Source organism: Xyrauchen texanus, chromosome 1, assembly GCF_025860055.1.
Source record: "Xyrauchen texanus isolate HMW12.3.18 chromosome 1, RBS_HiC_50CHRs, whole genome shotgun sequence".
NCBI classification, from domain to species: Eukaryota; Metazoa; Chordata; class Actinopteri; order Cypriniformes; family Catostomidae; genus Xyrauchen; species Xyrauchen texanus.
The window spans coordinates 63,833,690-63,851,098 of NC_068276.1; the positions used below are offsets into that span (position 1 = coordinate 63,833,690).

Here is a 17,409-nt window from a genome sequence, read left to right on the forward strand (position 1 = left end):
ACTACACTGTGCTTACATTTAATAACTCAATATTGAACAACTACAGACCAATTTCAAATCTTCCTTTCATAGGCAAGATCATTGAAAAGGTTGTTTTCAATCAGCTGAACAAATCCTTAATCTTGAACGGCTTCTTGGACAATTAACAGTCTGGTGTCCGACCGCATCACAGCACAGAGACGGCGCTCCTAAAGATCCTGAATGATATTCGGCTAAATACTGATTGGGGCGTAATATCAGTGCTGGTGTTATTAGAAATCAGTGCTGCATTTGACACAGTGGACCACAACACTCCTAGACCGATTGGAGAACTGGGTAGGGCTCTCTGGGACGGTCCTCCGCTGGTTCATATCTAGAAAGGAGGGGTTACTATGTGAACATAGGCAACTGCGAATCTGAGTGGAGATACATGACATGTGCCATCCCACAAGGCTCAGTTCTTACACTGCTCCTGTTCCACCTGTATATGCTCCCACTTGGCCAAATTATGAAAAGGACAAAACAAATTGCGTACCGTAGCTACGCAGACGACACCCAGATCCGTCTAGCACTATTGCCAAAAGACTACAGCCCCATAGACTCTCTAAGCAAGTGCCTTGATGATCATAACAGTTGGATGTCCCAAAACTTCCTTCAGTTAAACACTAACAAGGCAGAGGTCATTCTATTTGGCAACAAAGGCGAAACTCCCAAGTTGAGCGCATACCTTGACCCCAGAGGTCTAAAGACGTCCGAATGGGCAGCCAGAGCGTCCGGACTGAGAAGCAACCGAAACCACCTCCCGACATGGTTTGAATACCTAAATCAGCCTAACATCGTCTCAAGATCTCTAATTTTGAATCTACATTTTCGATCCATCATTTATAAAACAAGCACCCTTTAGTTATTTTTGAGCAAATGCATGAATATCGAGACATGTATTGAACATTTCAAAATAGTGTCTTGGCCATGTCTTCCATCCCGAATACGTTTACTCTCTCTCTCTCTCTCTCTCTCTCTCTCTCTCTCTCTCTCTCTAGAGAACATCTGGAGTTCTTACTCTAGTAAAGGAGATGTTTTGGAGCGCGGCTCTCATGCCTCCACCCACAGGCCGGCTGTGTCCAATCACTATCCATACGTATTTGCTGACATCACCACTTCCTTCACACTATTGATCGGGATATTCTTTCCCTCGGTCACGGGTAATCCTCTCTTTTCTAAGGCTATGTTTGAATGCCATGCTGCTCATGTTATGTGTGTATGTTTATTACATTGATCTGTGTCTCTGTCAGGAATCATGGCCGGCTCCAACCGGTCTGGAGATCTGAAGGACGCTCAGCGATCGATTCCCATCGGAACAATTCTCGCCATCCTCACCACCTCCCTCGTCTGTATCCTTACACATATACATTCACAGACACGGCTACGGTTCATACAAAGCGCATGACACGTGCTGTTGTAAAGAAGAAGATGTGGGCCTTCTGGTGTCAGTGATGTGACTCAAGGGCTCGAATTAAACCGATTCTAACTGTTACATTTATACAGTATATCCAGTCACACAACAGCCTTCACGTACCCCTCCAATCAGATTCAGAGACTGAAATACTGTTATAATTAAGTTGGATTGTTGCTGTGTTTCCTGAATGTGACTGTCAGACTTGAGCTGTGTGGTACTGTTTGGAGCCTGTGTGGAGGGTGTTGTGCTTCGGGACAAGTTAGTCTTCATTTCAGTTCCTTCAGTTCCACTTTTCCCTCCCTCGGTTTCTTCCTTCCCATCCTCCCTTTTCCTCAGTTCCTTCCTTTGAGTGTAGTGTCAGAAAACTCTGTATAAATGTAACATTCATTCATTCATTCCTCAGGTCTGTCCGTCCAATTCATTCCTTCCTGCCTTTTCCTTTTCTCAGTTCCTTCTGTCCGTCCTTCTTTCCCTCCATCAGTTCCCTCCTTCCATGTGTTACTTCCTGCCTTCCTTCTTTCCTTCCCTCTTTCAGCTCCTTCCTTCCTCAGTTCTGTCTGTCCTTCTTTTCCCTCCCTGTTACTTCCTGCCTTCCTTCCCTCCTTCCTCTGGGCTGTCTGTCCTTCCTTCCATCCTTCCCTCCCTTCTCAGGTCCTTCCTTCCTTACTGCCTTCCTTCCCTCCTTTCTCAGGTCCTTTCTTGCTTCAGATCCTTCCTTCCTCAGGTCTGTCCTTCTTTCTCTCCCTCAGTTCCTTCCATGTGTTACTTCCTGCCTTCCCTCCCTTCTTAGGTCCTTCCTTCCATCCTTCAGTTCCTTTTGTCCTTCCTTCCTTCCTTTTCCTTTTCTCAGTTCTTCTGACCTTCCTTCTTTCCTTCTGTCCTTCCATCCCTCAGTTCCCTTCATCCTTCATTCCTGCCTTCCTTCCTTCTGTCTGTCTTTCCTTCCTTCCTCAGGTCTGTCTGTCATTCCCTCCTTCAGCTCCTTCCCTCCTCAGTTCCTTCCTTACTTCCATGTGTTACTTCCTGAGTTACTTCCCTCCTTCCTCAGGTCTGTCCTTCCTTCCTTTTCCTTTTCTCAGTTCTTCTGTCCTTCCTTCCCTCCTTTCTCAGGTTCTATCTTGCTTCAGGTCTGTCCTTCCTTCTTTCCCTCCCTCAGTTCCCTCCTTCCATGTGTTACTTTTTGCCTTTCTTCCCTCCCTTCTCAGTTCCTTCTTTCCTTTCTGTCTTCCTTCCCTCCTTTCTCAGGTCTGTTCTTCCTTCTTTCCCTCCTTCAGTTCCTTCCTCCCTTTTTTCTTTCCTTCCCTGAGTTTCTTCCTTTCTTTCTCAGATTATTTTCATTTGACTTTTTCAGATTTGGAGACTCTGTGAAAGGAAATCTTGTCGTGGGCACCGTGTCATGGCCCTCGCCTTGGGTGATTGTGATTGGCTCTTTCTTCTCGACGTGCGGCGCTGGCCTCCAATCACTGACCGGAGCTCCTCGTCTGCTGCAGGCCATCGCTAAAGACAACATTATTCCTTTCCTGAGGGTGAGACACTCCCAGACCTCGTGCTGCCCAAAGCATTTACTATAAAGACCAGATGTTCTGTTTTGAACTGTGTTCTCATTAGTTCTGTGTTTCTGTAGGTGTTTGGTCACGGTAAGGCGAATGGAGAACCTACCTGGGCTCTGTTACTCACCGCTGTCCTCGCCGAACTGGGAATACTCATCGCTTCACTGGACCTGGTCGCTCCAATACTCTCAATGTAAGAGTGTTGTGAGTGTCCGTGATTCGGCTGCAGTTTCATGTGCATGTCATATATGTGTGGTATCATGAAATATTCTCTCTGGCTGCAGGTTCTTCTTGATGTGTTACCTGTTTGTGAATTTGGCTTGCGCTCTTCAGACGCTGCTTAGAACGCCAAACTGGAGACCTCGCTTCTCATACTATCACTGGTAAAACACCTGCAGTCACACGCATTAGTCCACTTTAACACAATTGTTTCTGAATGAATATATTCGATGTATCAAGAATTATGCAATCAGGCCATTGTGTCATTTCCTGTTTTTCAGGACGTTGTCTTTCCTCGGTATGATGATCTGTCTAGCACTGATGTTCATATCCTCATGGTATTATGCTATCGTTGCCATGGTGATCGCTGGAATGATATACAAATACATTGAGTACCACGGGTACGTTGTCATGGGAACCAGAACTCTTGAGTTTGTGTGTGTGTGTTTATTGTGTTGCTGCTTTTATTCTAAATAGTCTCACAGGAATCTCACAGACCAAAACAAAATGGCTATAATGTCAAAATACAGTATTTGTCAAAATATGTACACTGTGCTTCACTATTATTGTGTGTGTGTGCTTTAGAGCAGAGAAAGAGTGGGGTGATGGTATCAGGGGTTTGTCTCTCAGTGCGGCTCGATTTGCTCTGCTCAGACTGGAGGAAGGACCACCACACACCAAAAACTGGAGGTACACACACACACACTTATATAATCACATGTTCATGTCCTAGGGATGTGTAAAACTGTATTTTCTAAGCTAAAGTAGCTGGTCTTAAGGAAGTCCTGTATAATCCGGCTGGTTTCAGGCTCATCTGACCCTTATTGGATGCTTTTATTTAAAAACCCTCACGCAGGCGTTCTAGTCTTCAAACGTTTGGAGCAAAATGCAGAACTATTGTTAACTTGACACAGTGTCTTAAAAATGCAGCATTCATGATGTGAGATGAGATGCAACGCAACTGCGTGTACAGGGATCAAAATAAAAAAAAGTGAATTATTGGTGTAACGGTTCTCGGTAAAAACCTTACCATACAGTTCGCCAACCACGGTTTGGTAAGCATTTGCTCTGCGGTCTCTAGTTTGTACAGTTTGGTGAAGAAAACAAAGTGCCAAATAGACATGCACAGTCGTAACCTCCGTTAATGCACCTGTATGGCTCTGACACTCCGCCTGTGTTTCACACGGGTCAACTTTCTACAGAGAGAGGCTGTCCTATTAGCTGTTAGTATGCTAAATCAGTCCATGACACCAAAGTTCTGCATGTGCGCCCGAATAGTTGAATAATCATTGTAATAAGCGTTAGATTAGTCGATTAGCAAAATAATCGTTAGTTGCAGCCCTAGCCATTTTTCACCCAGTCTCAAACCTCTGTCTGAAACGCTCTGTTTTGGCCTCAGCGCCTCCTTTAAACTTCATTGTAAACATCCACTGTTATAATTGGATAACATCGTGCCCCCCCTCGAATACAGCCATATTTGAGACTCAATCGGAAGAGAATGAACGAGCTCCACAACAATATAAAACTACATTTCATGGTTTACACATCATGCACAACAAACAGATCGTATACACGCGTAGTCCAAAGTACGGTGAACTAGACGCACACACATACAGTGTCATCCTGCACTGAGGTGACCGTCAAAGACGTCCATCTAGTGCGTGCCTACATACACCAAGAATTATATATAAGGCACATAGGCGCAAGAAGGCGTCCTAGACTGTAACTTGACACTGCATCTTTTAAAAGCAGCATGAGATACATGAATACGGTCAAAGACGTCTGTCTAGTGCATGTGCAAAATAATTGAAAGTAATCCAGATGGGTCCCCTTTGGTCTTCAGGAATAGTTAGTAGACCACACTAGACCTGTCTGTCCTGCTATCTTTCTGCTTATGCAATGAGCCCCTGTGGGCGGGGCCAAGAGTGCAGTGATGTAAAGTAGGCGGTCATGAATTAATGAGTACCCTAGTGGCGTAGGGTAGCTGTGGAAGTAGAGAACGAGGCATTTTTGCAGCTTGGCTTTAATAAATGCTTTTATTGCATTGGGGATAAAGTTTGGATGTCAAAATATCACGGCGCAATTATTGGTTGCAATTCCAGTATCAGTGTTGATAATAATTGGGGCTTTCAATTAATTAATGGAATTAATGATGTACTTAATTATTAATTATGTGTAATGTCAATATTGATGAAATTATACTTAATAATTATAGTAATTCAGAAATAGACAAATGGACGATTTTGGAGCGTCTAACTTGTTGCTTCGCATCATAAACGGCTTTTCTAGGACGCTGTCAAATTAAAGGGGCAGTTCACCCAAAAATGAAACTTCTCTCATCATTTATTCACCCCCATGCCATCCCAGATGTGTTTGACTTTCTTCTGCAGAACACAAATGAAGATTTTTAGAAGAATATCTCCGCTCTGTAGGTCCGTACAATGCAAGGGAACGGTGATCAGACCTTTTGTAGCTCCAAAAATCACATAAAAGTAATTCATACGACTCCAGTGGTTTAAGCCATGTCTTCAGAAGCGACACGAAAGGTGTGGATGAGAAACGGATCAATATATAAGTCCTTCTGTACTCTATATCTCAGAGCTGAGTTATAAATGCAAATAGAAAAGCTTAATTTGTGTTCTGCTGAAGAAAGTCGCACACATCTGGGATGGCATGAGGGTGAGTAAATGACGAGAGGATTTTCATTTTTGGGTGTACTGTCCCTTTAAACGTAATTTGAAACGTAGAAAAACACGTCTCGCACCCTGACAAATCCAGCTATGCTGGAAGGCAAGTGCACGTCCTCATCTTGTGCTGTCTGCTGTCAGTGTACAGCTGCGTTACCTGTGCAGTTGCACTTACTGGCCCCTGCTGACAGAGACTCAGTACTTCAAGCTTGAATTGCTCCGATGCTTGGACATCACTCTGAAGTAACGCGTTAAATCGACAGCCATAATAATAATAATAATAATATATCTAGCACCTGTCAGTGCATTTCAAGTCAGATGGGGTTTATGACCGCTAGTTTCTCTCCGCACAGGCCTCAGCTGCTGGTCCTGCTGAAACTGGATGAAGATGCTCATGTGAAATCTCCACGCTTGTTGACGTTTGCGTCTCAGCTGAAAGCAGGGAAAGGTTTGACCATCGTGGGAACCGTTATACCGGGAAACTTCCTTCAGGGTTATGGCGACTCTCTCGCTGCCGAGCAGGTACTTCCTTCTCCAACCGTTTTACTGTCATGTGGAAATATAGCGATCGTATAATGGCCTACACATAGCACACGGGACGTACACAAAATGCCTTTTACACTATATTTAGAAATAGAAAATATGTCTGTAGATTTATCGGATTAGCCGAGATATACGGGAGTGTTTTTCTAAACACCTAAAATATGCTTTCTGTACGCAGAATATATAATATTTGTATTTCTTTAGATTTTGGGGTGAAATGGGACATTGCTCGACAGGTTTTGTGGGATTCACCTTATAGTCCAGTTGAGTAAATAATGGTTTATTATAGACCAGGGCCAGAAATTAACCACAGATCGGCATAAAACTGTCAACAAAATCATTATAGTGAAATGTTTAGAACTAGAGGTAGACCAATATATCGATAGTTGCCTTTTAGAGCGATTGGTTATCGACCAGCGAGATATATATATATATATATATATATATTTAAGCAATATCACACATACAAGAGTGCTATATTTATACTCTCCCTTTAAGAGTGTGCTCCTAATCTCAGCTCGTTACCTGTATACAAGACACCTGGGAGCCAGAAATCTCTGATTGAATCCTTATTTCCCTCATTAAAATGCAATTCAATTGATAACGTGCGTGCGATCACCTGTTGCGAGATTATTCCTCTCTATTTTGCGGCGCCGATGCACAAGAGTCGTTCACTATAGCAACCGTGATGTCCTCCGCCATTTTAAACGGTGTGTATCAAATGTGGAAACTCAGATAAAAGGTAAGCACTTGAGTTCAGTAATAAATCAGTCTGTTGTGTCTCTCAGCTGTGATGAGCCTTAATCCTGAAGTTGTCTGTTTAAAGCCGTTTAAAGTTATTTCCTAGTTTTGGTAATGTATTAGTAATACGAGTGATCACGGAGCGCTGTTGTATGTAAACAATTACTAACGGATTCACTTTGTCACCAACTGCCTCATATTACACACGAAAATGCTCTTTTGCCGCCACCTGCTGGCTAACATATGTAATGTCAAAAATAAAGCCAGTAACTCCTAACAGATGCACTTTAGTTTAGAACAGCATGAACACAAACGGAGTGACACACTCACAGTGAAGCGTCGAGTAATGATGTCACACCCATCAGTGCTCATGGAACGTCTCTCGTCCAATCAGATTCAAGGACCGGAACTAACTGTTGTGTGTGTGTGTGTGTGTGTGTGTGTGTGTGTGTGTGTGTGTGTGTGTGTATATATATATATCGTTTACGATAATATCGCAATTGTTGTTTTTAACGATATGTGAAATCACATTATCGAGTATGTCACTCATTTTCAAAAAGCTGTATTAAGTGTCCACGAATTCCCTGCATGCTGCAGCAAAGCAGTATATACTACTGCACATGCGCATTCACATCGGGATGTTGCACTTTAGATTGCGGTGTGACAGAAGATAAAAATGAGCGAAGAAACGGCGAGAGGAGAAAATTAGCAAACACCAACAACCTCACAACCCACGCTAGATTAATATACTAGACGTAGTCAAAAGATGCCAATCTGCAAACTGCCGAAAATCGGTTGCAGTCGAAAGCAGCTGGACAACGAACCTGCTTCGCCATCTTCGAACTACCCGCCACACTGAATATGAGGAATATGAAACGCTTTGCGAGTTGAACACAACACGCCTGCAGCTGACGGGTAAAAGCACAAAAACACATGACAGACTTTGGTCGAATCGTTTAGCAAAAACGTTCCTTACGACAAATAAAGCAAGAAATAACAAACGCTGTCACCAACTATATCGCAGAAGACGTTTGACCCAAGATACACACCGCCTGGCCTTGCATCTTTGACTTTATGAAAATGCAATAACAGTAAATTTAGATTAATTTTCGTCCTTTCACCTCCTTAATTATCGGTAACGGTTGACCTCTTCGTGTTACGCCCTCATATTGTCCGGTGAATAATGCCTCTAAATCAAGATTAATGTCTGCCTCTACACCGATGCGCCTCTCAACTCTGTTTTTAGACTCTGAGGTACCTGATGGATAAAGAGCGCGTGAAGGGTTTCGTTCAGTGCATCGTGGCGCAGAAGCCGCGTGAGGGCATCAGTCACATGATCCAGTCCAGCGGGCTGGGCGGCATGAAGCACAACACCGTCGTCATGGGCTGGCCGCACGCCTGGAGACAGAGCGAAGACCCTCAGAGCTGGAAAACCTTCATCAGTGAGTGACCGCAATCTCGAACACACATTCATGTGGTTCCAAACCTGTCACTTTCATCCCTACATGGATCACAACAGGAGAAATAGATTTATAGTGGCCATTGATGGCGTCAAGCTTCAAAAAAAGACAGAAAAGCTCCATTAAAGGAGCCCATATGACTCGGGACATACTTTTGCTTTTCCTTTTGCCCAAACAACACGAGGGTGAATAAATAAAGTAAACTGTTCCTTTAATGCTCTCTCTCTCTCTCTCTCTCTCTCTCTCTCTCTCTCTCTCTCTCTCTCTCTCTCTCTCTCTCAGATACAGTTCGGGTCACCACAACAGCTCATTTGGCTCTGCTGGTGCCGAAAAACATCTCTCTGTTTCCAAACAACAGCGAGCCGTGTACGGAGGGGTACATTGACGTGTGGTGGATCGTTCATGACGGTGGAATGCTAATGCTGCTGCCCTTCCTGCTCCGACAACACAAGGTGTGTGATGCATTGTGTTACTGTGCACCACCAATGTGTCCTTGAGCACTTAACTCCAGGTTGCTCCGGGGGGATGTTCCCTGTAGTAAGTGCACACAGGCGAGTTTAAGTCGATGCGGACCAGGAGGAAGGTTTGAGTTGTCGATTCAGTTCATTGTTTTACATGTTTTGTTCATATTTTAATCGTTTTTGTAATATTGTGTTGTTCATATGTCGTGTTTTAGTGCCTCCGCTGAAACATTCATCAGCTTCATGTCGCTGATGTTCATCTGTTCTCTTCATAAATAAATAAAGGCAGAATATGCTGAATGCTCGTCCTGTAAGTTCATGATTAAACATGAAAATGTGAACGAAAATAAAAGCTATTAAATGTGTTATGATCAGTAAAATATGACAGTTAAATGACGGGTAATAATAAATTAGGACAAGTTCTTGAAAAGAAAATATATTGGCGATGGTTGGCATATGTGGGATAAAGGTGCGCCGTGCGTGGGACAGAGGCGCGGCGTGCGTGGGACAGAGGCGCGGCGTGCGTGGGATAGAGGCGCGGCGTACGTGGGATAGAGGCGCGCCGTACGTGGGATAGTGGCGCGCCGTACGTGGGATAGAGCGCCACGCCGTACGTGGGATAGAGGCGAGCCGTACGTGGGATAGAGGCGCGCCATACGTGGGATAGAGGCGCGCCGTTCGTGGGATAGAGGCGAGCCGTCACGGGATAGAGGCGCGCCGTTCGTGGGATAGAGGCGAGCCGTACGTGGGATAGTGGCGCGCCGTTCGTGGGATAGAGGCGAGCCGTACGTGGGATAGTGGCGCGCCGTACGTGGGATAGTGGCAGCGCCGACGTGGATAGAGCGCCGTCACGTGGGATAGAGGCGAGCGTACGTGGGATAGAGCGCCATACGTGGGATAGAGCGCCGTTCAGTGGATAGAGCGCCACCGATGGGATAGAGGCGAGCCGTACGTGGGATAGAGGCGCGCCGTTCGTGGGATAGAGGCGCGCCGTTCGTGGGATAGAGGCGCGCCGTACGTGGGATAGAGGCGAGCTGTACGTGGGATAGAGGCGCGCCGTACGTGGGATAGAGGCGCGCCGTAGACTGTTTTAGTTGTATAAAGTGTCCCGTTAGGGTTTGGGAAACACTGCTATAGTGAGTCCCGACCCCCTGCTGGAGAACCACTGAATATTGCGCGGTATTAATTAACGATGGAAATCTTGAGCAATTTAATGGTTCTGGTTTCAGTTCCTTGTAATTTTGAGGAAGCACCAACTACTTTATCCAAACTGCATCATTCCTGCAATGTTTTGTTTATTGATATATCGTGAAGAAAATACTAAACAAAATAAAACTATATTTGGAAACGTGTGTAAAGTTCGACAGATAACGGATTTCATCAAAACTGGTAACTATGGTGGTGGAAAATGCTAATAACAATTAGCTGGCCGATAGTTTTTAAATTCAATTTATATTGTAAAGATAATTACTAAACAAAACAATAGTATTGTTGGCAATATTTTAAGTACTTTTCAGAGGTCGGCAGATAACAGATTTTGCAGAAACTGATAACGAATGTGGTGGAAAATACCAATAACCCATTAATTATCCGCTAGTTTTTAAAATACATTTAGATTATAACAATTAGATAAACAAAACAAAACTGTTTTGAGGAATATTTTTAAAGTACCTTCTTAGCGGTCGACAGAAATTGGATTTGTTGTAACCGATAGCTAAGGTGGCGGAAAATGCTAATAACCGATTCATTGGTAGATAAGGCGGCAACTAATGATTATTTTGAGTATCGATTAATCGAACGATTATTGCAATAATTAATTGTTAGCTCTTAACCGTTGTATTAAGAGCTTAAAAGGTTGTATTAAAAGTGCTTGATGACAATAAACAGGACAAAATCATCTTTTAAAAATACCTCAAAAAGATTTTTAACCCCTTTAATTCAATGAATGTCATTTAAAGTTTAATTCAATAAAGAAATTCACAACAAAAAAATTATATTGTTACCAAGTGTTTTTGTCTTGATTTCCATTTAAAAATGTTTAAAAATCCTTAAAACAAGAAACATTTACTAGAGAAGCAACATATGAGATATTCAGACTTGCTTTAAGAGAATTTATCTTTAATATACAGTAAGTGTATTTTATATATAAGTGTATCTTTCACCTGTTTATACTTCTGCGAGTAAAGACAAATATTCTTATATTCATGATCTATTCTCTAAAAGCGACTCTAAATATCTCATATGCTGCTTCTCTTGTGAAAGCATCTTTTTTAAAGGATTTTTAGATATTTTAAAATATTAAAATGAATTAAATACTTTATTAAATGTACATAAGGAGTTTTAGAAATTTATATTGGAAAACAAACCAAAAAAAGACGAATCAACAAAAAAATGTTGGCATTGTATAATGGGCGAAGACTTGCACCCCCTCGCCTTCCTGTTCCCTTGATATCAATCCATCATAAACTCAACACAATAAACAAACTCTCTCTTCTTAATAGAGCTCGAACCGGCGATTCTCCTCACGATAAAACACACGTATATTAAGATTCACTACGTCACGAGCAATCACGTTATAATCCAGCTGCTGCGAGCGTGCACGAGTGATGAGCGTCTCCGCGCGGGACAGTGTATCAGTGGGAGAAGTTTGCAACTCTCTCGGCCTGTTTGTCACACGACTCATATAAGCGGCTCTGACCGCACACACAAATGTGCTGAGGCGACTATGTCGACAGCAGCACTGGCTAATGTTCCGTGTGTGTGTGTGTGTGTGTGTGTGTGTGTGTGTGTGTGTGTGTGTGTGTGTGTGTGTGTGTGTGTGTGTGTGTGTGTCTCAGGTGTGGCGTAAGTGCGGCATGCGCATCTTCACCGTGGCTCAAATGGAGGACAACTCGATTCAGATGAAGAAGGATCTGGCCACGTTTCTTTATCACCTGCGAATAGATGCCGAGGTGGAGGTTGTTGAAATGGTAAACACCGTTCTGACGCAACACTGGATGTTCACAATGTTCAGTGTGTGCTGGCGATCAGAGTGTCTCTGATTCGTAACCCTCTTGTTTCAGCACAACAGTGATATCAGCGCGTACACGTACGAGAGGACGCTCATGATGGAGCAGAGATCTCAGATGCTTCGACAGATGCGTCTCTCCAAGTCTGACCGTGAGAAAGAGGTAAGAGGAGACGGATTGTGCTGTACTTATAGCAGAATTATGCACCATTACAATACCTGATAATCTGTCTTTCATCTCAACTTTATCTGTAGCGCGTTCGCTGGAGTTTTGATGATGTAAGTTCAAACTTTCACTCAACTCTTGCATCGTAGCACAGCAGCAATCCCCGCTCTGGCTTTCTGTATTAGAGAGAACAAGAGTTTGTGTTTGTGTAGTGAGTATTTGGTCTGCTTGTAGGCGTTATTGTCCCTGAACTAAAGATGACACGTCAGCTGGACAGTTTGTAGTGAGAGACCGATAAACTGCCGAGGCTGAATTTAATCATCATCATAATAATCAGACCATTTTGAGATGAACAAAATATAATGTGAAAAATAACCGTAAAAACAGCTTAATAACACTGTAAGTGCCATATACGTTGTATGTACCAGTGAAGCTGTTCCTTGCGATTAAATTGTATTTGTGTTATAATCGCGGTTTTACTACATCATATATGTGGGTCACGGGTAAATGCCCACGTATCTGTATTGTGTGTAATGTATTCATGCTACTACAGCTTAACCGATACTGGATTTCTATAAATAAGCTGGTCAGGAAGTCCGATAACCGATTAAACGGCCGGTCGTTTTTTTTGTAATTTAATAGTTTTAATAAATAAACAAATTTCTTAGTCTTTACTATACATACAGTATTTATTTATACCAATAATTACCATTAAAGAACAATTAAGATTTGGGCGATCACGCAGGATATTTAAGTCTGAAATATTTTGAAAAGTGCTCACACAAACACACACACACACACACATATGTGGGAAAAGACAACAATATTGTACAATCATGCACAATATATTACAATAAAGCACTATAAAGAAAACATTATCATAAAGGCTAATGCAGACTTTATATTCTCCAACAGTAAATCATCAGCGATCTGGTGATAACAGACTTCTTCCTATTACCGTACAAACATGTACATGAACTCATGAGTAATGCATATCTATGTGACTATCGGCACCGATATCGGTGTATATCGGTCAAACCGATATATATATATAAATATACCGATATCTAAAACCGCTATATATAGATATACTGATATAGATATATATATATATATATATATATATAAAACCGATATATTAAACCGATATATAAATATACTGCTATATATATATTGAACCGATATATAACTATACTGCTATATATATATATATATATATATATATATATATATATATATATATATATATATATATATATATATATATATATATATATATATATATATATATATATATATATATGTGTGTGTGTGTGTGTGTGTGTGTGTGTGTGTGTGTGTATATATATTAAACCGATATGTAAATAGACCGATCGATATATATATATATGTGTATATATATTAAACCGATATATAAATAGACCGATATATATATATATATATATATATATATATATATATATATATATATATATATATATATATATATATATATATGTGTGTGTGTATATATTAAACCGATATATAAGTATACTGATATATATATGTGTGTGTGTGTGTGTGTGTGTGTATTAAACTGATATATAAATATACTGATATAGATATATTAAACCGATATATAAATAGACTGATATATATATATATTAATATATATATATATATGTATATATATTAAACCGATATATTAAACCGATATATAAATATACTGATATATATATATTAAACCGATATATAAATAGACCGATATATATATATTAACCCGATATATAAATATACTGATATAGATATATTAAACCGATATATAAATAGACTGATATATATATATAAATATATATATATATGTATATATATATTAAACCGATATATTAAACCGATATATAAATAGACTGATATATATATATATATATATATGTATATATATTAAACCGATATATTAAACCGATATATAAATATACTGATATAGATATATTAAACCGATATATAAATAGACTGATATATATATATATATATATATATTAAACCGATATATTAAACCGATATATAAATATACTGATATATATATATATATTAACCCGATATATTAAACTGATATATAAACCCGGTATATACTGATATATATATATTAAACCGATATATAAACCCGGTATATACTGATATATATATATTAAACCGATATATTAAACCGATATATAAATATACTGATATATATTAAACCGATATATAAATAGACTGATATATATGTGTATATATATTAAGTCGATATATTAAACCGATATATAAATATACTGATATATATATATATATATATATATATTAAACCGATATATTAAACCGATATATAAATATACTGATATATATTAAACCGATATATTAAACCGATATATAAATATACTGATATATATTAAACCGATATATAAATATACCGATATATAAACCCGGTATATACTGTATATATATATATATATATATATATATATATATATATACACACATGTGGAGGCTCATTCTACTCTCCACGATCCACAAACAACTCACCACACGCCCCATCGAGAGAACCACTAATCACCACCACGAGGAGGTTACCCCATGTGACTCTACCTTCCCTAGCAACCGGGACAATTTGGTTGCTAAGGAGACCTAACTGGAGTCACTCAACACGCCCTGGATTCAAACTCACGACTCCAGGAGTGATAGTCAGCGTCAATACTCACTGAGATACCCAGACCCCTCAGATAACTCATTTAGGAGAAACCGATAACGAAGGTGGTGGAAAATGCAAATAACCGATTAATTGGCTGATAGTTTTTTTTTTTTTTTTTGCAATTCATACTGTAAAGAAGAAGAAAACAATACTATTCTGGGAATATTTCTTAAGTATTTATTTCTATATTAAACAAAGCTACTATTTTTGGGTACTGCTGTTACGGTAACAATCGTCAGTACTCGAGGGGGTGATGGAGTTACCTTCATTCTGTGCCATTAAACTATTATTCAAATGTAAAACACTTTTATAAATGATTAAGCTATTATTAATCCGTCAAGTTGCTATAAATATATTGACTTAAACTTGCTTGCTCCGCCAAGGCGGCCGTTGGCGTAAAAGAGGAAGTTCACCGTAGTAGCGGACGGTTCACACTAACGTGCACAATTGAGAATGCAACGTGTACTTGCGTTGTGTAATGCGCTCGGACAAAATCGAGCTTGCCCAGCTCGAAGCGCATGCGGACAGCTGAATAACTGCACAAATACACCAAAAACGGCTTTTTGCTGTTGTACGACAAACAGCCTCATTGTCTTTAGTATAGTGATGGCGTATGAAAAGGGACCGTCAAGGAATCGAGTGATGATAGATGAAAGGGTGCTTCTTGTACACGTGAATGAGTTATGGATGTTTTGTTGTTTTTGCGTTGTTGTTGCGCCCCCTGCAGGCGCAGCTTGTTAAAGAACGGAACTCCATGTTGCGTCTGACGAGCATCGGATCAGACGATGATGATGACACTGATGGGACGAGTGCAGCTGAGAAGAGCGCTGATAACCGACGCATTCACATGACCTGGACGAAAGACAAAGCGCTGCAGCTCCTATCAAACACGCAAACGAAAACTGCGTCCTGCTGCAGCACGCCAGAAGGGTTCAGAGACATGCTCAACATTCGCCCGTGAGTTACACGCACACAAATACACTTCTATAATGTCCGGAATGGTCACAACATGGAGGAAGGGCTTGTTAGACATAGTTCCTGTTACTCATGTGACTTGCATGTCTGTCTGACAGAGATCAGTCCAATGTGCGTCGAATGCACACAGCGGTCAAACTCAACGAGGTTATTGTGAATAAATCCCATGATGCTCGGCTCGTGCTCCTCAACATGCCAGGACCTCCCAAGAACACCGATGGAGACGAGAACTGTATCCTTTCATCTAAACAATATGCATCTTATTTATTACACTATAAATATTTGTTTTATTAATTATCGATTCTTAGTTTTAATTATAATGACTATTATTATTTTTAACTGATTTTCATTTTATTTCATTTAATTGTAATTATTTAAAATATATACTATATATAAATATTATTATACTATATATAGACAATACTATCATTAAATATTATTAATTTACTATGGACACATTTTATTAAAATGTTTTGAAAGATATTAATTTTATTATAAATTAATTATTAATGTAATGTTATTAATGTAAAATTAATGTAATGTTATTAATAAATTAAATCAAAATATATTTATAATAATAATATTTATTTGATTTATTATAAATAATTATTATAAAATAAATATAATTAAAACATATTTAAAATTTATACATTTAATGTTATTAATATATTAAAAATAAATAAAATCAAAATATATTTTAATATTTATTTGATTTATTGTAAATTAATTATTATAAAATAAATATAATTAAAACATTTTAAATTAATACATTTAATGTTATTAATATACTAAGAATAAATTAATTAAAAATATATTTTAATATTTATTTGATTTATTATAACTTAATTATTATAAAATAAATATAATTTAAACATATTTAAAATTTTATGTTATTAATAAATTAAATCAAAATATATTTTAAAATTTATTCGATTTATTATAAATTAATTATTATAAAATAAATATAATTAACATGTATTTAAATAAATATTTTAAAGACAATACTATAGTTTAACAATGAATATATAAAGGTGCACTCGGCAGGTTGTGTCACTGACACCTCGCGGTGCGGATGCTGCATCATTTAAAATCAACTGTTTCAGATGTCATTGTAGAAATTCAGATTATTTTAATAAATGAGTGAAAGTGTCCAATAACAGGACGGTTACTGAGATTAGGCGAGTAGTATTCAGCTGGTCATGTGATTCCAACATGGCCGCCCTATGTGTGGACCCTCTCCATGTAGAATTAAAACCGCTTTTATAAGGTTACTGATATGACTGAAGTCTTCATTTTAATGTGAATGCTCATGATTTCTTACAAATATTGCAAAATTACAATTCATGTCTTTAGGAATGACTGAGTGCCCCTTTAAAGGGGACCTATTACGCCCCTTTTCACAAGATGTCATTTAAATCTTTGGTGTCCCCAGAATGTGTCTGTGAAGCTCAAAATACCCCACAG

The 17,409-nt window shown here is 39.3% G+C and overlaps 1 protein-coding gene across 2 annotated transcripts in view; it reads left to right on the forward strand.

Annotated features, from left to right (window-relative positions):
- The window catches only part of LOC127642969 (solute carrier family 12 member 6-like), a 31,827-nt gene that overhangs the window by 12,951 nt on the left and 1,467 nt on the right, over positions 1-17,409 (forward strand). The window contains exons 10-25 of one of the 2 annotated variants that reach the window (XM_052125459.1): positions 1,020-1,181; positions 1,272-1,370; positions 1,636-1,693; positions 2,787-2,961; positions 3,060-3,178; positions 3,270-3,368; positions 3,486-3,605; positions 3,790-3,894; positions 6,245-6,413; positions 8,422-8,617; positions 8,918-9,087; positions 11,934-12,065; positions 12,159-12,266; positions 12,359-12,382; positions 15,698-15,927; positions 16,044-16,177. In XM_052125459.1, coding sequence (XP_051981419.1) covers positions 1,020-1,181; positions 1,272-1,370; positions 1,636-1,693; positions 2,787-2,961; positions 3,060-3,178; positions 3,270-3,368; positions 3,486-3,605; positions 3,790-3,894; positions 6,245-6,413; positions 8,422-8,617; positions 8,918-9,087; positions 11,934-12,065; positions 12,159-12,266; positions 12,359-12,382; positions 15,698-15,927; positions 16,044-16,177 — 2,100 coding nt within the window. The remainder of the gene's footprint in view (positions 1-1,019; positions 1,182-1,271; positions 1,371-1,635; positions 1,694-2,786; positions 2,962-3,059; positions 3,179-3,269; positions 3,369-3,485; positions 3,606-3,789; positions 3,895-6,244; positions 6,414-8,421; positions 8,618-8,917; positions 9,088-11,933; positions 12,066-12,158; positions 12,267-12,358; positions 12,383-15,697; positions 15,928-16,043; positions 16,178-17,409) is intronic. The other variant, XM_052125466.1, reaches the window with a different exon arrangement.